The following is a 24,846-nucleotide window of genomic DNA, read 5'->3' on the forward strand; positions in this document are numbered from 1 at the left end:
CCGCGTTTAAATAGATATTGGCATAATTTGAGTAGGCACAAATTTTAAAAAAAGAAATAAATATTTTTAAAATTTTTGGATGTACCAAAATATTTGTGTAGTATAAAATTTGAAATTTATAATCCTAAAGATGTCAAAATAGTTGGTTGAGCGGAAGATACTCCAAATGAGATGTCGTAGGTCTCTCTAGTGTGATTAAAATATGCTATTCTTTTCGTGGCTAATAAACAAATAGTTGTTCATTTTTTAAAGAAATAGAGTTATTCCTTTTTTTAAAGGGAGAGGAGTATTTTATCTTCATTTTTTTTTGTCATTTTCGTTTTTATTCAAAAGTATAGTCATGAAAAGAAGATGGTAAAAACTAACTTGTCCCATGGTTTGTCATTTTATTTTTTTGTTTAAAAAAGTATGAACTTTGGACCTACACCTTAGAATTATGGTATGACTATTTACTCCTTTATGCACAAAACAGACACTAAAGCTATGGTATTATGTTTAATTCAGCGTAGAATAACAAAGCCAAAATGAACATATAAACGATCTTATCCTCTACAAAATGAGGCTTAAATATTATAGATTGTGTTCAAAAGGATCTTCATTGTAAATATGCAAAAGCTAAATCGAGAAATAGCCATATCCACATAGCAGCTGCCAACATTATAACATATGAACAGGAACTTCAAAGCAAAGGAGAAAAATAATGTTCAGACATAGTAACATTACAACAGAGATCATACTTGGCTGAAGTAACAAAAAAGAGCAGAAGATCAACATCTACCACATAAGAAAAGTATGAACAACATACACAAAACACAGTGATTGCCTTCTTAACTACAGCAAAACAAACTACTCCCAAAGTCCGTAGCGAATACAGGAGAATAGGCAAAATATGGATGTACAACAATTCCCTGCTCCATTTTCCTTCATTGCTATGCTTCAGATGTATCATATACTACACCTTGCTTGTCGAATTTCACCGCCACCAAGTACTTTATGCTCACCTAGACAGACAAGAACAATGCAATATGTCAATATCACGCGGGGATTCCAAAAATGAAAAAAGTAAGCATGTCAAGAAGTTTAGAGTATTCAACATCTAACATAATATATAACAAAACAAAAATTGACTTTGTTTACACAACAAAAATCCCGACACATATGTTCGGTCATTAGGCGGACCCAAAATTTGAAGGTCGGAGTGTACTTCTGCTTTTGACCAAAATCCACTTTGTATACAAGGTGCCACTACTAATATATCAGTATTTCCTATATATATATATATATATGTATTCAGGAAAATTTTGTCGAACTTTCCGGGTGCCTATGGCCCCTCACTTGATAACATAGGTCCTCCCCTCTTCCGCCCCCTAAAGCTCCGCCCATGCTTCAAACCACATATTAAACCTATTGTAGTAGGTTACATGCCACAGTATTCAAGTTACTACACCCCTTATTACGGACAGCTGTAGATCGTTTAGGTTGACTGTTTCGTTTGGGTTTTAAAAATGTAAATCAAAATTGTACACTGACCGCACATAGAAGTTGAACTCACAAAAATGTATATATAAAGTACCTGCTGTGGATCATAGACGGCATATTCGTTGTACTCGAGGACACTATCCTTGTGTTCTGATGGAATCAGCCTACCACAAGGTACTTTAATATCATCCTTCCAAACAAAATGCTCTTTCTCATCAGTTTTCTTCCTTCCAAGTCCTTTTACTCCAATTTTCTTTTCTTCCAGTGCTTTAGTATCCTGCTTACAATACAAATCACACAATCAGATCAAATACAAAATAAACCTTTTCAGAGTCGTTTTCTTCAATATTCACTTTCCTACCTCTGGAGGATTAGAGAATTCCTTAACTTCTTCTCCTAGTGAAGCAACAGCTAATACCAAGAAACCTTCTGGTCTGTCTATAGCTGTGAAACCATATCTGGCAGCTTCTGCTGCAGCATCCGAACAAACAACGGCTCTTCCGAACTGCACACATATATAGCGGTGAGTGCAAATGCATGCTAACGAAAGCTCATTTGTAAAATCATTTTCTTTTATGAAAACAATCTCGTACCATGTATCCTGATACAGGAAGTGAACAAACTGAAGGTAAGAAACCTTTCTGCAAGTGCCTCAAAAGATTTGAACTCCTTGTACCTGATCGACGATAACATTCATCGTCGTGAACACAACCATCAACCGAGAATTATATGCCAGAGAACTATAAGATAATACTGTTAGAAAATACTTACCACACCAGAGAAGAACTTTGTTTGGTAATTTCTTGATGTCATCAAGGGAAGGGCAAGAACTAACTTCAACAGCAAATATATTCTCAACTGATACCCCATAGCTCTGGTGAAACGCGCAATTCTTAAGTTCAGATCATAGTGAAGGTTCCAGATTTGAAACAGATGATTGGAAAGGGAGAATAAATCTTACCATTTCTCCGACGCTGATCGGTTCGTAAGTTTTCTCGACGTAGTTCACTATCATTTTGTAGTCATCTGACTCTTTCTCTAAAGGAGAAACAATACAGCCGAGTTTCTTGTAACGCTCGAAGAGAGGATCATCGAGTGTAGAGCCAGACATGTCCTGAATAATGCGCGACGCAAAATTGACGTCCCGAATAGTTTCATAGGCAGATGCAGCCTTGAAAATTTGCAATGAGTAAGATGAACACTTTAAAATATAATGCTAAAGATTTGAAAGAAAAAAAGAAAGAAAAAGAAAAATGACTTTTACATGCTCGGCGAGATCGGTGTAGTCCCTGAAAGTAAAAGGCCTTATAGATGGCATGAGAGTAAACCATCTTTGGCTGAAGTCATACCAAACACCCTCTGCTTCCTGCCCTGTTTCCTTCACCGATTTTACTTTTTCCACAAAATACAATAGAGTTTCTTCACCTGTAGAGCAACAGTAAATAAACTTCGAAACATTTATTACCTGTAAACAATGCACTATGCATAGAAAGACTTACATCTTTTCAAATGAAGATCAGTAAGCATTCCGATGGGAACTTCGGGTGAATCATGTCCCAGCTCCATTAAAGCATACCTTCATCCGCCATATATACAACACTTTAGGTTTGTTTCAGATGCGCAAGGAAAAGAGAAATCATCACCAGTTTGAACGGCGTAATACCTGTAGATCTCCTGACTGCAAAGGACTTTCATGAAATTTGCTACCATTGGGTCAAGCTTACTATGTGCAGCAGAAGAACCGAGTTGCCTTAGGCCGAGCGCTCCATGCCTAACCTCCACCCCATCATCCTAAAGAATTCCAAATCGGCAGTTATTAACGACATATATGCCTTAACGTTTGGCAAACACTATGTAATTGTTTCCTGAAGAACAATGAATTTAAAGAGTGACATACGACATCGATAGGGAAAAACTTGTGATGTTTCTTCTGAATCTTTTTTTCCCTTTCCCAGGATTCGAACTCATTTCCAGTTAGCTCTTGGAAGAGCCTAGCAAACTCCTTAATCGCATCGTCGACATCTTCCCATTCCTCTAGCTTGTCATCTGCTCTTATGCTATCACCAATTCTGCCCTTTTTACAGTACATGTGCAAACAATTCTCCGGCGACATGATAAGTTGCATAATGCAGAAACTGCATCAATTTAAAGAATTCACTTCATCAGTTACTGCCGATACTATTAGGAACTTAAAAAAACTGGACCACTTTTGTGCATTACTTATTGATTTGGTTCTTTTGGTTGCAAACAGACAGTGCACAATTATACAATAATCCATCTTTCTCCAATATTCTTGCGCCTTCATCCTGCATCTTAGTGTCTTTGTGCACCCCTCTCTTTCCAAAAACTTTTAGCTACAATAAACAAAAGACAATAGTTGAAGCAAACCTCAAATGTAAGTCGCAAATATGAAAAGGCGGAAGCATACCTCAGCTGTTATGGTTTCGAGTGCCTCCTCACTTGGATCCATCTTATCAAGTGGAATACCTCTACCTTCTACAGCAATGTCACTGGCGATGTCGTATGCATCTAACGGCTGGGCTTGTTCCTTTTCAATACTGTCACTCAACCAAGCCTCCCTCACAACTGGTATACTCCTCTCCCTGAGGGACAATAATACCTCATAATTCAGAGGAGGATGCAGCATAAACTCTACGAGCGAACCCAATAATTTTTTACACATAGCATAGACGACTATATGTAAACAGATCACTGAAAACTTAACAAATAAGTACTACTCCCTCAATTTCAAAAAGAATGAACCCGCCTATTTGACTTTGCACGGGGTTCTAAGAAACAATGGAAAACTTGCGAAACTTGTGGTCTAAAACAATCCATAGATATTTGTGTGACTATAAATCCTCTAAATGGGAAGTTTAAAGTTACATTATTTCCAAATTTATACAAGGATCATTCTTTTTGTAAAAAACTAAAAAAGAAATAGGTTCATTAATTTCAAAATGAAGGGAGTATTAAGTTTTGAACCCATAAATGCAATAATGTGATGGGTTCAACAGCGAAAACATAAAAGTTGAAGCCGCTTAAAATCCTGGATCCACCTCTACCTTGTTGAAATTGGCAAAAGTACCACATCGGTGGATGACAATTTTGAATGAGAATTTCACCCTATAAAAGGAGGCCTAATGTTTAGGATTTATATACACCTCTCATTTGCCTTTTATCTTCTTAAGGCATTTGTATCTTCTCTCTTTAGTATTATTTCACTTGTAATTTTGCAGTGGAATAAAATATTGATTGTGTCCGAGGAAGTAGGCAAAATTGACCGAACCTCGTAAATTCTGGTGTTCTTTTATTGTTGTCTTATTGTCTTGTTTATTATTTAGTGGTTGTTATAATTTTTGGTATAGTAGTTGTGACTCATTCACACTATATACATTTGGCTTCCGCAACAATTGGTATCAGAGCCAAGGTACTGTCTAAGTATGCTCTGTGGTTGCAGCATAGTCTGATCTTCCACATCAGAAAAGATCTATCTTGGTAACTGAGTCAAGGTTCTATCTGAGTATGCTCTGTGGTTGCAGCTTAGTCTGATCTTCCACACCAGAAAGGAAATAATCTTGATTTGTGTCGTCAGCTACTAAATAATATTTGTGTCAAAATGGGAGACAGTAAACAAGAAGAATCTACATCAAGTGTCAATAATACGTCATCGTTGGCATCTTCGCTTATGACAAGAATTGTGTCAAATGCGAAATTTGCGGTAGAAATTTTTGACGGGTCAGGACATTTTGGGATGTGGCAAGGCGAGGTTCTAGATGTTCTTTTTCAACAAGGGTTAGATCTTGCCATTGAAGAAAAGAAGCCAGATGTTATTGGAGAAGAAGATTGGAAAATTATCAATCGTGTTGCTTGCGGTACCATTCGATCCTACCTTGCTAGAGAGCAGAAATATCCATACACAAAGGAAACTTCTGCAAGTAAATTATGGAAAGCACTGGAGGATAAATTTTTGAAGAAAAACAGTCAAAATAAATTGTACATGAAGAAGAGACTGTTTCGCTTTACCTATGTTCCTGGTACCACAATGAATGAACATATCACCAGTTTCAATAAGTTGGTCACAGATTTGCAAAATATGGATGCAACTTTTGATGATGGTGACTTGGCCTTGATGTTATTGGGGTCACTTCCTAATGAGTACGAGCACCTTGAAACTACTCTACTCCATGGAAATGACGAAATTTCTCTCAGAGAAGTTTGTTCGGCTTTGTACAGCTATGAACAAAGAAAGGGAGAAAAACAGAAGGGCGGAGAAGAACAAGCACTAATTGTGAGGGGTCGTCCTCAAAATCAAACGAGGACTAAGAAGGGAAGATCCAAGTCGAGATCTAGACCCAGCAAAGATGAATGTGCCTTTTGTCGAGAAAAGGGGCACTGGAAGAAAGACTGTCCGAAGTTGAAGAATAAGGTCAGACATAACAATGGAAAGGCCATTATGGATTCAAATGTAGCTGATTGTGATGATTCAGACTTCTCATTAGTTACAACAGAGTTATCAACATCATCAGACATATGGTTGATGGACTCGGCTTGTAGCTACCATATGTGTCCCAACAAGGACTGGTTCGTGAATTTTCAAGAAGGAGAATATGGAGTCATCCGCACAGCGGATAACAGCCCTCTTACCTCATATGGCATTGGTTCAATAAGATTAAGGAGCCATGATGGAATGATCAGAACATTAACAGATGTTCGATATGTACCGGGTTTGAAGAAGAATCTCATCTCTGTGGGAGCCCTAGAATCAAAAGGGTTCAAAATCATTGCAGAAAATGGAGTGATGAGAATATGCTCCGGTGCACTAGTGGTAATGAAGGCCAATCGGAAGAACAATAACATGTACTGCTATCGTGGTAGCACAGTTATTGGGACAGCAACAGTGACATCCAGTGATGACAAAGAGGCAGAAGCAACCAGGCTATGGCACATGCGCTTGGGACATGCTGGAGGAAAATCCTTGAAAGCTTTATCTAATCAAGGATTGTTAAAAGGCGTAAAGACTTGCAACTTGGAGTTTTGCGAGCATTGTGTCAAAGGGAAACAGACAAGGGTTAAATTTGGTATAGCGATCCATAATACTAAAGGCATTTTGGATTATGTACACTCTGATGTTTGGGGTGCTTCCAAAACACCTTCATTGGGTGGGAAGCACTATTTTGTAACCTTTGTTGATGATTTTTCCCGAAGAGTGTGGGTGTATACAATGAAGAGGAAAGATGAAGTGTTGGGAATTTTTCTCAAATGGAAAACGATGGTGGAGAATCAAACAGGCAGGAGGATCAAGTGTATTCGCACAGACAATGGAGGTGAATACAAAAATGATCATTTCAATAAGGTCTGTGAAAATGATGGCATCGTCCGACACTTCACTGTCAGAAATACACCACAACAGAATGGAGTGGCAGAACGTATGAACCGGACTTTACTGGAGAAGGTACGGTGTATGTTGTCCAATGCTGGCTTGGGCAAAGAATTTTGGGCTGAGGCAATTACATATGCATGCCACCTCATTAATCGTCTACCATCTGCTGCTATTGATGGCAAGACACCATTTGAAAAATGGTATGGAAAACCTGCTGTAGATTATGACTCTTTGCACGTGTTTGGCTCAATTGCATACTATCATGTGAAAGAGTCAAAATTGAATCCGAGAGCAAAGAAGGCTATATTTATGGGGATTACTTCTGGAGTCAAAGGATACCGCTTATGGTGTCCAGAGACAAGGAATATTATATTCAGCAGAGATGTTACCTTTGATGAATCTACCATAACAAATAAGATGACAGTTGAAGATGTCAAACAAACTGGTGGTGCATCAAAGCAGGTGGAGTTTGAGGGAAAATTTATTTTTCCTACACAAGAAGCAGAGGAGGAAACTCATGAAGATTACCCTCTGGAAGAAGAGCCAGTAGAAAGGGAGATTCCAACTCAGGAACCTCGACAACAACTTGAATCAATAGCAACCAGCAGGCCAAAAAGGACAATAACGAAACCTGTTCGTCTTATAGAGACGGTTGCTTGTGCAACCTCAATTGTAGCTGATGGTGTTCCTACCACTTATAAAGACGCAATCCAAAGTTCAGAAGAAGATAAGTGGAGGATTGCCATGAATGAAGAAATGCAGTCCCTTCATCAGAATCATACATGGAAATTGGCCAATCTCCCGAAGGGAAAGAAAGCAATTGGGTGCAAATGGGTATTTGCAAAGAAAGAAGGATTTCCTAACCAAGAAGATGTTCGCTACAAAGCAAGATTGGTGGCCAAAGGATATGCTCAAAAGGAGGGAATTGATTACAATGAAGTATTTTCTCCAGTTGTAAAACATTCCTCCATTAGAATTATGTTGGCTTTGGTAGCACAGTTGGATTTGGAACTAGTTCAGATGGATGTAAAAACTGCGTTTTTACATGGAAACTTGGAGGAGGAAATCTACATGACTCAGCCAGAAGGATTCAAAGTTGCTGGAAAAGAAAATATAGTATGCAAACTTGAAAAATCGTTGTACGGATTGAAACAATCTTCTAGACAATGGTACAAGCGATTTGACAAGTTTATGTTGCGGCAAGGGTATAAGAGAAGCAAATACGATCATTGTGTGTATTTGCGCAAACTTAATGATGGTTCCTTTGTATATCTTCTCCTATATGTTGATGATATGTTGATAACTTCCAAGAATTCGGAAGAAATTGATAAGTTGAAGATTCAACTGAAGGAGGAGTTCGAGATGAAGGATCTGGGTGAGGCAAAGAAAATTCTTGGCATGGAGATAATAAGAGATAGACGTACAAAGAAACTCTGTTTATCTCAGAAAGAATATTTGAAGAGAGTACTAAAGCGTTTTGGCATAGATAAGAAGACTAAGCCAATTAGTACGCCACTTGCTCCCCATTTTAAGCTAAGTAATACTATGTCGCCAAAGGATGAAACTGAACAGGAGTATATGTCAAGGGTACCATACGCAAATGTTGTTGGTAGCTTGATGTATGCAATGGTTTGTACGAGACCTGACATTTCACAAGCCGTTGGAGTTATTAGCAGATATATGCATAATCCAGGAAAGGAGCATTGGCAAGCTGTGAAATGGATTCTACGGTATATTCATAGTACTGTAGATGTTGGGTTAGTTTTTGAGCAGGAAGGCAATCGGTCTGTAGTTGGATATTGTGACTCAGATTTTGCGGGTGATCTGGACAAACGAAGGTCAACTACTGGTTATGTGTTTACTTTTGCAAAGGCACCAGTTAGTTGGAAGTCTACTTTGCAGTCAACAGTTGCTTTGTCTACAACAGAGGCAGAGTACATGGCTATTACGGAGGCTGTGAAGGAGGCAATTTGGCTTCAGGGGTTGCTAAAGGAGCTTGGTATTGAACAAAAAAATATTACAATTTTTTGTGATAGTCAAAGTGCTATTCAATTAGCGAAGAACCAAGTTTATCATGCAAGGACGAAGCACATTGATGTTCGGTATCATTTCGTACGAGAAATCATAGAAGAAGGTGGAGTCACGGTGAAGAAAATTCATACTACGGAGAACCCTGCTGATATGCTGACAAAAGTGGTGACTGCGGTCAAGTTTCAACATTGTTTGGATTTGATCAACATTGTTGAACACTAAAGATTGAAGATGAAGACACAACCAAAATTTGTTATTGAGAGAAAATTGAAGATGTGGAATTTTGCCAAGGTGGAGATTTGTTGAAATTGGCAAAAGTACCACATCGGTGGATGACAATTTTGAATGAGAATTTCACCCTATAAAAGGAGGCCTAATGTTTAGGATTTATATACACCTCTCATTTGCCTTTTATCTTCTTAAGGCATTTGTATCTTCTCTCTTTAGTATTATTTCACTTGTAATTTTGCAGTGGAATAAAATATTGATTGTGTCCGAGGAAGTAGGCAAAATTGGCCGAACCTCGTAAATTCTGGTGTTCTTTTATTGTTGTCTTATTGTCTTGTTTATTATTTAGTGGTTGTTATAATTTTTGGTATAGTAGTTGTGACTCATTCACACTATATACATTTGGCTTCCGCAACAAAAGCATGGTCTTAAAGCCAATGTAGAACCAAGACTAATTCATGCAGTGTCAATCAAATATACATACACAGCTTCAGCTACTTTAGATGAGCCCCCACGATCTCGCTCAGCTGGAGAAACTACCAAGCAAGTCACCCCTGTCAGAAGGAACAATTTTAGTTTCAAAGCAACTGCATAAGTAAATTTCACAAAAAAATTAATTACACTGGAGAGTTACCAATGACAGAGTTGTTCACTTTTCCACCATATTTCTCGATTTTCGATTTCCAGTATTGCTGTGCAGAAAACAAACTCTTAGCAACACAAAAACCACACTATATGAGGCTGAATTCATTCGAACAGAAGTACATACATGGGTTCGTGTAAGACAACCGGCTAGAGATATCATCATCCCATCAAATGGTTTCTCTGGGGCAGAATATTTCTTTGGCGGGCGGTTCTTCTTCGGGTCTCCATGTTTCTTGATCAGCTATTACAATATAAGAGATGGTCAATTTTTTGCCCGATTTTCCGGTCTTACAACAAGAAAAGAAAAGATAAGTAGCACATTACATCAGAGACTGGAGTACTTTCAACAGATTTAGGGAATCTAAGAGTGTCTTCTCTTCGAAGTGGTTCCCTCGTGCTGTAAATACAACTCGACCACTCACTATAATCTCCAACACAGTGATAACGGTCGCCAGAGCATTCCAACATGCCACCACAAATGGGACAGTTGTCCAGTGGCCCGTAGAACATTATGTCTTGACTGTACAGGAGAAGGGGAGAGGATGAGCATATACAAGTATCACAATAAACCACATATTCATCTACTAAAGAAAAATTTCAGTATATAATGGAAATTACATCCATCAGTCTGCTTTTAGTACAGAATCTTCCTTCACTTATACTATAATTAGATACAACAACAGCTACTACTACTACTACCACTACACCTTAATCCAAGCAAGTCGGGGCCGGCCATATGAATCCTCACTAGTCACATTGTTCCATTTAAGCCCATCTTCGTCCAATATCATATAAAATTAGTTTCTCTAGCACTCGAAGACTCTACAACAACAACAACGACGAACCCAGTATAATCACACAAGTGGAGCCTGTGGAGGGTAGTGTGTACGCACCATTACCCCTACCTTAGGGGTCAAGAGACTATTTCCGATAGACCCTTGGTCGAAATCCACCAATAAATAAGATTGCTCGGAGTTGGTCAAAGCAAGCATGCATAACCAATCACAACAGAATAGGTAAAGAAACGCAATAGTGAAAAAGTCAAAAAAGCAATACTAACATTTTCTACTAGCATATATATGAATTTATAATAAGTCTAACAGACTAGACCTAAAGTGAATGTACTAACATGACTAAGAATTAGTCAGGTTCCAACTAAACTGGCGTGGCCTATGCGGTCATTATGATAGGATGAAAAGTTAAAAGAATTATTTTGGACAAACTGGATTTACTTACCATCTAGGAACAACAGCATCATCGTCACAGGAAGAATATTGGCCATTCGCTTCAAGAATTTCGCGCATTTGCTTGATGGAAAGATGCTCAGCTATAGCCTTACAAAACTTCTCAAACTCAACTCTGATATCGACCATCGATTCTTCACCTTCTTGGCCATTATCTTCCTCTGTTTTTGCCTTCTTTGGTGAGGCAGAATCTTGGCTCTTAGTTTCTGCCTTCCGCTTCCTTGTCATCTTCCTCTTTTCACTTGCTGTGTGCGCTTGAGATCGGGTCTCGTGAACCTTCACATGCATAACGTACAATACTACTTTTGTTAACACATTTTCGAGTTCAACTTCTATATACTGACTGTGTAAAAGAATACCTACTCGTACCTAGCCATTATAAGTGGAACTACCAACTACAATCTACTATAACAAGGGCAAAGATCACTTCTAACCATGCAGCAGGAAGTATTTCCAGTTGCTAACCACAAAAGTGTATAAAATCTGTATATTTTCTGTATATAACATATAGAAATGTGTGTATATGTAAACAAAAAAAAATACTCAGTGTGTTCCAATTCATATGATCTTGTTTGATTGGCCGCGTAGTTTAAAAAAAAAAGAAAGACTTTTGGAATTTGTGGTCGTAAACAAGTCATAAATGGTTCAGAGTATTTGTATGGTTATAAAAGTTTATCATTAAGGGTGAAATTGGAAGTTTAAGCTAAATTGTTTCTAAATTTAGAAAGGGGTCACTCTTTTAGAAAGATCAAAAAATAAATAGGTTCATATAAACTGGAATGGAGGAAGTACACATTTTTCGGCTATTATCTTGAGAGTGACTATACAATGTCATTTTCCCCAATAACAATCTATTATAACAGGTTAAACTACATGGCTAGAGTAACAACTTTTTACATAGGGTATGAGTTAAGACTTCAAGATAATGTTGCATAGTTCTTATAAAATTTATATATACCAATAGAGAAAATTAAAAAAAAAACGTTTGTTTCAATTTTCTCACACATTAACCAAATACTACAAAATGTTCATACATTTAGAGGCTTCAAAATTATCCAACTCAACCCACAACACCAACACTAGCATGAATTATGAGCATCAAATTTTACTTGAACCAGAAGCTTTACTCACTCACTATCCACTAAAAATGCACTAATTAAACATGATTACTACATCCACAAACTTACCATATAAAACACATGCATGACATTTTGCTTCCACAACTTTGAGAATCCTCAATATTTAGTGAAAACCAAGGACCCTTTAAATATTCATCAGGATTTAAGAAAAGAACTAGGAATTTCAAGAACAGTTCTTAGTGCAAGCATATTATTTCTATTTCAAGAATACTTCTTAGTTGTACTACAAATTAGAATTTGTAAAAACCAACGAAAGATTAACTTGGTAACTAATTAAAAACAAAGGTAGAGCAAACTTCCATTTTCAAGATTGAGCTAAAAATTACAGTGACCATTTAGTATATTACCAAGAAAATACTTCGAAAAGGCAAATATAAGAAGAAGAAGAAGAACAACAACAAACCTTCATTTTAGTGTTTTCCTTTGGTCACCACTAGAAAAAGAAAGAGTCAAAACAACACGAATACTACTAAATTGGGTAGAGAAATATATATTCCAAAGATTTCTCGAAATTCTTTGTACTACTCCACTTGATATACAGAATCAGAACAGAAGTGGAGTGGTACTCTCGAAGTTTTAACTCATTTTACAATTACCAACAAAAGGGTAGACGTGCTAGTGTTGGGTTTTGGATCGTGGTTTTGTGTGTCATTAGTATAAGGTGACAAGTGTACTAGCAAATAGTCACTGCTTGACACGACTCGAGCAATAGAGTTTTTGCTCCATTATGTTATAACTGTTTCATGCAAGGACATGCTTTAACGTAGAAATCAAATCTAAGTAAGTCGATTTGAGGTAGGGGTGTTCCTTGTTGGGTTTTTCGCTATATAGAAATCAAATCTGATTTTTTAAATATTAGAATTAAATTAAATTAATTAAGTCGACTTTTTATTGATTTTGTTTTTTTTTTGTTTTTTTTTTATTTTTTTACTTATTTATTAATTTTTTCTTAAATATGAGACATACATTACCAAACTCATATTTCGGCAGTTATATTTTTAACATAATACTACCAAATCAATTGCTTTTTGAAAAAACCTATCATTTATCGAAATATATTGATAATAATTGACTCAAATAGTGATGAACAATTTAAGTACTCAATTAAAAATTAATTATTTTTAACATGAAATAAATTTTTATACTTAACAAAAGAAAAGTACCAATCAAACTAGAAGGCAAAGAATTAGATTATTATAATAGCAAAGAACTAGACTAAAAATACAAATGACTAATATGTACCATAAAATTTTAGAAATTTTATATAAAAATATACATATATATAGGTGTAATAATAAATTTAAATAGCTAGTTTTATAGTTGGTTTGGTTTGGTTTTTCGGTTATTTTTTTATTAAAATCAAAACCAAACCAAATTTGATCGGTATTTAAAATTTAAAACAAAAAACAAACCAACCCTAAAAAGTATCGATTTTTGGTCGGTTTGGTTCGGTTTCGATTTGGTTCGATTTTTCGGATTTTATAAACACCCCTGGTGTTTACTTTAGGGAGCAATTTTTTTAAAATAAACATAGTGTTCCGTTCAGGTTACATATGTCTTTACTAATTTTATAAGATATTTATTATAGCTTGTTTGGATGGTTGTTTAACTTGTTAGCTATTGTATTATATTGTTATTTTAAATATATAATATTTTAAATATAGTATTTATTTTGATTATTACTTTAATTTTATTATATTGTATTATTAAATCTATCATTATGTAATAACGAAATATTACTTATGTAACGACTATTTTGGTGTAGTCAGGTCATTATAACCTTATTTTCTCATTTTGCCCTTCTTTGTTATTCAATAATCTTATTTTTTAATTCTATATTTTTATATATTAATTTTACACAATTAAAATATATTTTCTTTATAATATTGTTAGTTTATTCTTCATATTTTTAGTGCATGACATCATAAACAACAACGGTATACAATACAATCTATCAAAATATTGTATTTATCAATATAATATAATATAATATTATACATATATTATGAAGTGATATATAACAACTCTCCGACAAGGGTGGCTCACGAGGGAGGCTAGTAAAGCCTTTGCTTTAGGCCTGCTAAATTTTGGGGTCCCAAAAATATTTTTAGTTGTGAATTTTCTATTTTATTTTCTCTTAGACAATATTAAAGTTTATAGAAAAAGAAATACAAACTCCTCATAAAAGTAGAAAGAAAGGCTATCTATTTTTTAATAATAGAAATATTTTAGAACTTTAAATTAAGCTACTTAAATCTTCATATAGGTAAATAATATTTTTTAAAATAAGATCCAAGGTAACACATTATAAATACGTAGGTATCATCTTATTAACTTGAATTTTCTTATCAATATAAATATTAATGCTTCATATTATATGTCGTAAGATAACTACACTACAAAAAAAAAAAAAAACCAATGTAAATATTAATATTGTATGTTTTATAAGATACTACACTACAAATGATTTTTTTTTAAAAAGGTCCCTTATTAAAATTTGGCTTTAATCCATAAATTTTATTTAGACACCTTGTTGTCCAAACAAGTCGCAAGAAATATGTTTTCTTACTTTGTCTTCCATAATTAAAAACCAAAATGAATGATGCACCTATGACTATCTGTGTTTGTGTTGAGCAGTGGTCAAAATTTGACTTAGCAAAATTGTGTGCACTTGTGAAAATAATTATTATATATATACACGCACTACTCCCTAGTCCCTAATCCCTAGTCCCTAGTTATGTAAACGTGACCGAAGAGAAAATATAATGTAGTACAATTGTTTTTTGTTTTATTTTAAATTAATAAGTTATTAGGTGCACCAAATGAGCTAAGGAAAACCTTAGTCATATATGACGTTTATACCAACTTAATAAACATAGTATTGTAACACGTGCTTCATATAAATTGTTACTATGGAATTAATAGGCAGAATAGCTCGTGATCTCCTGAATTGACAATTTTTATTTAGTTTTTCTTAAATTTTACGTGTGTTTTAATACTCCTGAACTTAGTAATTTCAGCCTCGACCCCTGAACGCTAACAATTCGTGGAAGTGTGACACCACATGAATTTTTTTGTCCATGTAGTATTTTTATAATAAAATATATATTTTTATCTTGTTAAGTCCACCTACTATTGAAATTGTTTTTTTCGTGCCAAAATTTATACTCTTGAAACAACGATATTTTGACTATAATTTTTTATTTAGCTAAAGATAATGATATTTTGATCAAGTTACTTTTTAATATTTGGTTAGTAAAAGAAAGAATACACAATTAACATATTATCATTGCATCTAAAAAATAAATAAATGCATTGTTGGTACTCCATATATTGGCTAAACAAATATTTTAGCTAAAATAGTAAAACTCCGACCAAATATTTATGAATTTGACTCGAAAAGATAAAATGCATAGTTTAAATAAATAGTCATTGCATGAAAATAAAAATTAAAACACACAATAATTTTTTTCTTTTTAGAAAATATACCATTTGAACTTCATTACTTTGGCTAAATCTCTTTTTATTTGACTAAAATAAATGGAGTTTCAACTAACTCTTGTAGTAGATTTGGATCGGAAAAAAGAAAGATAAAATATACATAGTTGAAACATGTATTCATTGTATCTAAAAAATTACATTTGGGAAAAAATATGCAATGTATATTAAGAAGAAACAACGAGAAATACAGTTGGAACAAATATATTATTATATATGATTATGTGACAATTAATATTTGAAAAATACCCCACTTCAAAGCTAATTTTTTTGATTTTTCTAGAAGAGAGTGTATTCATGCTCTTTGCCACATCATCAGTGGGGGACAAGACTATCAATTTTGTAAGTTCAAGCGATATTAAAAATCACGTGAAATTTAAGGGGGAACTAAATAAAATTTGTCAAGTCTATGGACCGGTCCTTTGCGGAATTAATAATTTGATACACATTTTAACTTTAATCGTTATCACCAATAATGATATATAATTTATGTTTACCCCCAAAATCGGATAACAATTGAATTTATACGCATTTTGAAAGATTTGTGATCTAATTTGATACAAAGTGAGAAATAAGATTTAATATAGAAGAATAAGTAAAAAAAAAATAAATGCAAACCATGCAGATTGAACAACTTAAGCCTCACAAGATTGATTTCCTTTGAATTTATATGTGATATTATTGAAGCCAGAATAATATAAACAAAGATGGAAAAAATAGTATTTTGTTCTCTTTAGTATGTTATCACGTGTCTAATGAATTACTCCATTTCCCTTTATATATACAGGGAGATGAAACCTTTAAGACATTATTTTATAGGAAATTATGTAGACCGTTGGCTCCCTTTTTGACTTAATCCCGTAATTTCCGTCACAATGATTGATCAATGGCGAGAATCTCGGATACTTGTCGTGTGAGTTGGCAAAGCTTTTCTTCGAGGTCGTTAGAAGCGGGGTCGGTCGTGCCCCCGATAAACTCGAGGGCAAATCTCATGGTCTTGTTCGAACTTTGATCTTCGATATCGAGCTCAGTTACATCTATAACTTCGATCTCTTACGTAAGTGCCGAGCCTTGACCTATTATTCCAGATGCCTAGATCAAGCATAGAGGTCGGTTCTACCCGTATGCAATTTGTGAAAATATTGAGTTTACGTTAAATTTTCTGAATAAGCTAGTGGCGGTAGTAAGTTGCCAGTTTTTCACAAGCTAATCCGGCTAGTTATAGCTTAATAATAATGCTCCTAATCGTGCTAGTCACGGAGATATTGCTTATCTGGAAACGAAAATTGGGATGATGCTTTAAGTTAGTGGGCTAAGTTAATTTTTGAAGCCTAATTTGTGGTTTAAAATAAGTGGAAAATAAGGATTAAATTAAAATTTTATAAGTCTAATTGTTTCTAAATATAAAAAGATAACATTATTTTTGAATATACTAAAATGTGCCATATAAATTGACACAAACATAGTATATGTGTGTAAAGATCCGACCGGTCGTTTTGAGCATTTACGTTCTTTTTAGCTATTTGAAGTGTTGAGTATCTTCGTATAATGTATTATGACTTGTTTGAATCGTCGGTTTTGTTTTCAGGTGTTTCGGAAATAATTTGAAAGAATGAATTTCATGTTTGAAGCTTTAAGTTGGAAGAGTTTACCAAGTTTGACTTTTTAGTATTCGACTTCGGATCGGAGTTTTGATGATTCCGTTAGGTCTGGATGGTGATTTTGGATTAGGGCGTATGCCCTGAATTTCATTTGGATAATTCTAGAAGGCCTCGACGCTAATTGGTGAAAGTTGGAATTTTGGAGGTTTGAAATACTCACACGTTTGACCGGGAGTTGACTTTTGTAATATCGTATTCAGATTGTGGTTCCGAAAATTTCAGTAGTTTCGTTATGTCATTTGGGACTTGTACGCAAATTTTGAATTCATTCGAGTTTAACTAATATGGTTCGGCACGAGTTTTGAAAATCGAAAGATCAAAAATTTTCTAAGTTTGATTTGAGGTGCGATTCGTCGTTTCGATGTTGTTATGTGTTATTTGGCCTCGAGTAAGTCCGTATTATCTTATGGGACTTGTTGGTATATTCGGACGGGGTCCCGAGTGGCTCAGGTGAGTTTCAGGGTGGTTTCAGACCATTTCTAGGCCATTTTTAGTTGCTGATATTTGGCGATAACAGTGTACATTGTGATCGCGTATAATTGTCGTGTCGCGAAGAGAAAAATGGAAAAATGGGCTAGTGAATCGCGATCGCGGAAGGCTTTTCGCGATCGCATAGAAGAAAATCGCGCTGCCACTAACCTTACTTTGAAAGCTCATATCTTGTAATCTATACGTACTTTGAATATGATCTAAAAATAAAAGTTGTAGCCTTTGGCGTCTAGTTTTTCAGAAAATCAAACAATTTTTCATTTAGAGTTTTGTACAAAAAGTTATGACCATTATACTAAAAGCTATCCGGAAGAGCTGGACAAGCTTGTTAGAAATTGTTCATCACAATCGCGGGGGAATGGCCGCGATCGCATAGAGTAAAATTTGCTGGAAAAATTTTGTACTTCGCGATTGCGAAGCATTTTCTGCGATCGCGAAAGGTAAATCCCTGGGTAGCATAACATAAGTTATGTCTCGTTTTTTCATTTTTGGAATTTTGAGCTCGGTGTGAGGCGATTTCTCAGGAGATTTTCATGAAAAACGCCGAGATAAGAATTTCTAACTCGATTTTGGTTAAATTACATGTATCTATTATTATTTTTATCCGTAAATTAGTGAATTGAGTTGAAAATGGTAGAAATTTTCTAGACTTTAAATTGAAGATTTGGAGGTCGAGTTTATGTCAGAATTTGATAAATTTGATAAGGTTAAACTCGTAGTTGAATGTGCGTTCGTATTTTATAACTTTATCGGATTCCGAGGCATGAGTCCCATGTTGACTTTTGGTTGACTTTTCGCGCGGAGTTGGAATTTTTTATAAATTGTTAACTTGTAAGCATTAGAGTATATTTTGATTAATTTGCATATTTTTTGACTAATTTCGAATCGTTTGGCTTTGAACTGCGGAGATATGAAGGCGTTCGAAAGTTGATACGCGCGAAATAGAATTTTTGAAGTATTGTTTAGCTTGCTCACCATTGGATTCGGCTTATTCAAGGTAAGTAACGCTTCAAAACTTGGTACTAATGGTATGCCATTTATGCTAGACCGGAGCATTCTTCTAAAGAAAAGAAAGCGGAGAGGGTGATTGAATTTCAGTCTTTATCATTTCTTACTACTCCTCAATTCCCATCAAGTGTTGTCTTATTTCCCAAGCCATTGCTCAATCCTCCTTTTCTGATTGATTGAAAGCAGCAAGGAAAGACAACCAGAAACTTTGTTGGCTCAAGAAGCAACAGAGGAGAGAGATATAGTAGTAAAGAAACCCAGAATATACGTGTTATGTGTTTGGTGTTGAGGTGACGCACATGCTAGGTGACAGGCGTGTGGGCGTGCACCGCAGAAATTGTGACTCAATCGATTATGTGGAGCTGTGCAATCAATACTTGTTACTTTTCTGTGTATTTTCCATCTGTTAGTGAAACTGAGCTGTGACTAATGTTAGAAATTATGCTTAGACATATGCTAGTACTACCGGAAGCCACTGAGAACATTTCTATTGTTGAGTTATTTTGCTTAAATTGAAATCACATACTCATTCATTGCATATCATATCTCAGTCTCTGATATCATTTGTCTCATAGCATAGTATTATTATTTGGGTCGATTGGCATGAGATTTGTGAGGCAGGGAGACTGGAGAGATCAACGACTGCGTGACACATAGGGTCTGATTGTGAGGATATTTATGGGATCAGGCTGCACGCCGCAACATATTTTATTTATTCATGCCATGATTGGCTTATTATAGCGCTTGGGACGGATCCACCTCCCCGGAGTCTACACACCCACAGTGAGCGCAAATACCTACTAAGTGTGAGTGCCGTGAGCGAGTGCCGAGTGATTGGGAGGACTGAGTGACTGTACCTACTGAGTGCGAGTGCCGAACGATTGGGAGGATTGAGTGACTATGAGGACTGAGTGACTGGGAGGACAGAGTGAATTGATACTCTGAGAGTATGCATATGGTTTATCACTGAGGTGCATCGCATTTGACATGCACACTTGACATACATGCGTACAGATGCATTTTTATCGCGTTGTACAATATTACGTTACACATTGACACGTAGGCATAGATATGTACTCTCCTCAATTAATCTGATAATGAAACATTTACATGTTGAAAGTTTTGGAAAAAATCACAGTTTCAGACTTACTCATATGTTTTGGTGGTTTGGTGAAAAGAATTGAGTTTCATTGTTATATTTGAAAAGCATACCTATTTTTCAGAGCTGTGAGCGAGCTGAGCATTATATTTTGAGTTATTACTTGTACTACTTTAGTTATATTGTTATGAGTTGTTACTGGCTGTTGGTGTTGGATTCTGACATTTGTCCCACCTCGTCTTTACTTTCAACCTAAGGTTAAGTTTGTTACTTATTGAGTATATGGGGTCGGTTGTACTCATACTACACTTCTGCACCTTGCGTGCAGATTTTTGGATGCTGATGTTGTTGTGTATGGTGAGAGTTGACATTGAAGATGTACATGCGTTCCAGTCATATCCGCCTCTTGTTCTTGGTAGCTTTAGAATTATTAACATGTTCATGTATATTTCAAACAGATGATTATTTATTTCATACCAGCTTTGTAAACTCTAAATCTTAGGAGCTTATGATTTGTACTATCAGTTCTTGGGAATTATGTGTATAGAAGTTCAATTATATTATCATTACATTTCTCATTAAATCTCAATGAATTGGGTTATTGTTGCTAATTGGCTTATCTAACGGTTTAGGTTATGTGACATCATGACTAGTTAAATTTTGGGTCTTGACAATATGAGAATCAAAAAGAGTATAGTAGGGGTAGTTTGGTTCAATACCAAGTTATCGAAATAATTAGGATTATAATTCTGAGATCATAACAATATTATAATTATGAGATTATAATCAAGATTTTCTAAACTCATGGTTTTAAGTGAAGCACTCAACTAAACACTGGATAAATTTAATCCCTAAATTATATACCTGAATAACTCATTCAATAAATTAGGCAGATTATCCCATAACAAATTTTGAAAATTAACATATCTCGTGCTTGGTTGACTAAAATTAAATATTATTTTTATACTAAAAATGTAATAGTATAATTTATCTCACCTAGAAAGTGACATTATTATTTGAATTATAATTCTGATTGTAATTTCAAAATTTAAAATTTCAGAACTATAATTCTGAAATATTCTAATTTAAACCAAATGACACCGTCCAAATTTGCTGACTTAAAATCTGGAATGTTCAAAATTGACTAGATGTCCTATCCAAGAAGAGCTTCAGCATACTTTCCAAGAAGTATATATTATTCATGTTAACACTTCATTGCTCGACAAGAGTGAGTTGCTCCGGCGGCAAGCACCTTTCATTTCCAACGAATAAGTTGTGAGTTCGAGTTACCTCAAAAGCAAGGTAAGAGTTCTTAGAGGGAGGGAGCCGAGGGTCTATCGGAAATAACATCTCTATCCCAGGGTAGGGGTAAGGTCTGCGTACACACTACCCTCCCCAGATCCCACTAGTGAAATTATATTGGGTTGTTGTTGTTGTTGTTGTTAACACTTCACTGCTACAACATCATAACATTTATTTACTTGTTATGCAACAATAACAACCCAGTAAAATTTCAAAAGTAAGGGGTCTGGGGTAAGGTCTGCGTACACACTACCTTCCCTAGACCTCACTAGTGGGATTATATTGGGTTGTTGTTGTTGTTAACACTTTACTGCTACAATATCATAATATTTGTTTACGTGTTATGCAACAATAATAATCCAGTAAAATTTTAAAAGTAAGAGATCTAAGAAGGATAGTATGTAAATATAATTTATCCCTAGCTACGCGAAATAGAGAAGTTATTTCCGATTACGTGTCATGCAATTTGTAGTATGGTCACTTGTGCATATACTCAATGCTTTGGAAGTTTCAAAAGACATGTAATTATTTATTTGTTGTTTCCACGTCTTCAGGTTTTTTTTTCTAGTGAGAATGTCTATTGTTTCTGTTTCCAAGATATCAATCAATTGTTGGTTTGCATATTGTAGCTCTTTCCGATAGGACAGTCTCGAATTACACATTTGGCACGTCTTAGCAGACAGGGCTTCATCTTATTTTAGTTTCTTTTATCTTTTTGCTACCACATTAATAGCATTTGGCCGACCTTCTTAAATCAGCTTATTTTAAAAATAATTTTTTCAAAAATAATTTTTAAAAAGATATTTTTGGTAAGAAATAATTTGTGTTTGACTAATTAATTTAAAAAATACTTTTGAAAAGTAGTAATTAGTGTTTGACCCAACTTTTAAAAAATGATTCTAATAGCCTGTTTGCCCAAATTTTTAAAATCAACTTATTTTGAAAAGTACTTTTTCTCAAAAGTGTTTTTCAAAAGTACTTTGGGAGAGGTTTTAAAAAAAAAAAATTGTTGAGAAACAATTTTTGTTTGACTAATTAATTTAAAAAATAATTCTGAGCAGATATTAGTATTTGACCAAGTTTTTAAAAAGTATTTTTAAGTGTATTTTTCTCAAAAGTCCTTTTGGAGAAAAGCTATTTTTTTCTGTTTCTCTAAAATTGCTTCTGCTTCTATTCAAAAGCACTTTTTTCTTTTAAAAGTTTGGCCAAATACTTCAACGTTTAAAAAAAATCACTTTTTTGAAAAAAGAAAATATGTTTTTGGTCTTGGAGAAACTTGGCCAAATGGCTATGAGGGCGTTTGAATTGGCTTTTAAGCTGGTCAAATCAGCTTTTAAACTCTTTTTAGTTTTTTTCAGTGTTTAGCAAAGTTAAAAAATATTTAAAATAAGTCAAAAATAATAAGTTGGGTAACCCCAACTTATTGCTTTTAAGCTTAAAAGTTATTTCCGGTGAAAAATCACTTTTTAAGTCAATCCAAATAACCCATGTATTTTTCTCAAAAGTACTTTTAAAAAAAATAATTTTTAGAAAAAAACTTTTTTCTATTTTTCAAAACTACATCTGCAAATATTCAAAAACACTTTCTCCCTTCTAGAAGTTAGGTCAAACACCTTTAATTTTGAAAAAGAACTACTTTTGGCCCAAAAGTGCAAGAAGAGTACTATTCATAAAAAGGAACCGTTGCACAAATTGGAATTACAACAAAATAACTTCATGATCTCTAATTAAGAACAGGGTAAAATAAAAAATAAGATAAGAAATCAAATCCAACAAAAAATGATGGTAAATGTTTGATACGATCTTAACTAATGACAAAAATAAGATAATTACTTAAGCTAGTAAAATAAATGCTAAAATCTTTCTAATATGTTAGGATGTACATCAGTCGAGGTGATGCCGAGGAAATGAGGGACCTTCTCGAGCGGAATCTCTAAATTCTGCGGAAAAGAACTCACTCCGGAGAGAGTGAGAGGGGTATTCAAAAAGAGGAGCCGTTGGTTAATTCTTTCCTTGTAAGAAAGGTTTTGGTTTGGTATGCGTTCAGGTCTTTTTGTATGAGAGATCTTGTTCCAACAATTTTTTCGTGAATACTCTCTTTTATTTTCAAGATGAAACCTTTGTTCAGGACCATTGAATTATACCTACATGATAAACCCCGTCAAGCTCTTTTCATTGATTCTGCCTCTTGAAGGTACCACTTAAAAAAAAAAAAAGATTCTGCCTCTTGAAGGCATCTTGAAGTACATATGGATGGATTAAAATGAATACAAGGAGCTAGTGACAAGTAAGATTTTGCATCGGTTGGATCAGATCGGATTTAGTATATTTTGAATTGTAAAATTAGATTTTATAAAATACAATTCGAATCCAGTCCAAATTAAATTGGACCGGATAAGATTTTAAAGTTTGGATTGGATAAATATTTCGAATTTTCGGATTGGATTGTATGCCTTATTAAGACTACTAACAATCTAATCGGCTAATATACTTTTTAAGGCTAGGCAACAAATATCCTTCAAAGCAATAGACAAAATAAAGTTTTATAGTAATATAAAATAAACTGAAATTCCAAAAAAAATATCCAATAAGGGAAAGATGCCGTTGTCCGTCGATAGGAAGGAGATATTGAGAATGAGAGACACGAAAATAAGACTTAAAATAAGCGAACGGAACAATCTAAAGATAGATTAGAGAGAAAGACTTCGAGATAAACTAAGAAAAGATAAGTCTAAAGAGAGGTAGATGAAATGAGAAAACTTTACCTAAAATGCAAGTCTAATATTTATGGGTTAATTTCACTGATGGTCATTGAATTATCTTTCAATTTTACTAAAGTCATATAGCTATTTTTTATCACTTAAAAGTAACTAAACTTTATCATTGTCACTTAAAAGTCATTTTGCCTCAAACCCCTACCATAAATATGACATGGCATTAATTTTTATGATAAAAATCCAAAAATAAATGTCACATAAGCTAATATGGGTCATACCCATTTTAGATCCATTTATCCTTTAATGCGATTTGATCCATAATCCAAATGAGTTTCGATAAAAAAAATATTAATTCCACATTAGTTTAAAATGATTATCCTATACTACAAAGTTTTGCCTTTTCTGTCACAGCACATTCATAATTATTCTATACTAAAATAATCTATGCTAGAAAATTCTTATTTTGTTTGTATGCCTCATCCAAGTCATTCATAATTATTCTATACTAAAATAATCTATGCTAGAAAATTCTTATTTTACTTGTATGCCCCATCCGAGTCATTTTAAAATACTATTTTATACAATAGTATTTTAGCTTCAGTAGAGTTATAAAATGACTCAAATGGGGCTTACAAACAAGATAAGAATTTTCTAGCATAGATTATTTTAGTATAGAATAATTATGAATGTGTTGTGACAGAAAAGGCAAAACTTTGTAGTTTAAGATAATCATTTTAAACTAATGTGAAATTAATATTTTTTTTATCGAAACTCATTTGGATTATGGATCAAATCACATTAAAGGATAAATGGATCTAAAATGGGTATGACCCATATTAGCTTAATTATGTGGCATTTATTTTGGGATTTTTATCATAAAATTTAATGCCATATCATATTTATGGTAGGGGTTTGAGGCAAAA

The 24,846-nt window shown here is 34.4% G+C and overlaps 1 protein-coding gene across 2 annotated transcripts; it reads right to left on the bottom strand.

Annotated features, from left to right (window-relative positions):
• Positions 1-678: 678 nt before the first annotated feature.
• Positions 679-12,753, bottom strand: LOC107798740 (protein ADP-ribosyltransferase PARP3-like). Of its 2 annotated transcripts, XM_016621770.2 has the most exons (18): positions 12,553-12,753; positions 11,003-11,286; positions 10,091-10,286; positions 9,891-10,007; positions 9,756-9,813; positions 9,606-9,675; positions 3,908-4,082; positions 3,700-3,833; positions 3,377-3,614; positions 3,143-3,270; positions 2,979-3,055; positions 2,744-2,904; positions 2,441-2,650; positions 2,251-2,353; positions 2,073-2,155; positions 1,841-1,984; positions 1,574-1,756; positions 679-1,001 (listed from the first exon to the last, which is right to left on the bottom strand). In XM_016621770.2, the coding sequence occupies exons 1-18, from the start codon at positions 12,556-12,558 to the stop codon at positions 930-932; spliced, it is 2,439 nt and encodes an 812-aa protein (XP_016477256.2). In that variant the 5' UTR covers positions 12,559-12,753; the 3' UTR covers positions 679-929. The 2 variants fall into 2 exon arrangements, with proteins under 2 accessions (XP_016477256.2, XP_075095581.1); XM_075239480.1 differs by lacking the exons at positions 10,091-10,286; positions 12,553-12,753 and having other exon boundaries at positions 11,003-11,143.
• Between the last annotated feature and the right edge of the window lie 12,093 nt (positions 12,754-24,846).

The sequence above is a fragment of the Nicotiana tabacum genome, chromosome 19, assembly GCF_000715075.1.
Source record: "Nicotiana tabacum cultivar K326 chromosome 19, ASM71507v2, whole genome shotgun sequence".
Lineage (NCBI taxonomy): Eukaryota > Viridiplantae > Streptophyta > Magnoliopsida > Solanales > Solanaceae > Nicotiana > Nicotiana tabacum.

Coding starts and splice junctions, on each gene's coding strand:
- LOC107798740 (XM_016621770.2), bottom strand. Junction 10,287..11,002: donor GATGCTGTTGTTCCTAGATG/GTAAGTAAATCC, acceptor TCTCCTGTACAG/TCAAGACATAATGTTCTACG. Junction 10,008..10,090: donor AAAGTACTCCAGTCTCTGAT/GTAATGTGCTAC, acceptor ATATTGTAATAG/CTGATCAAGAAACATGGAGA.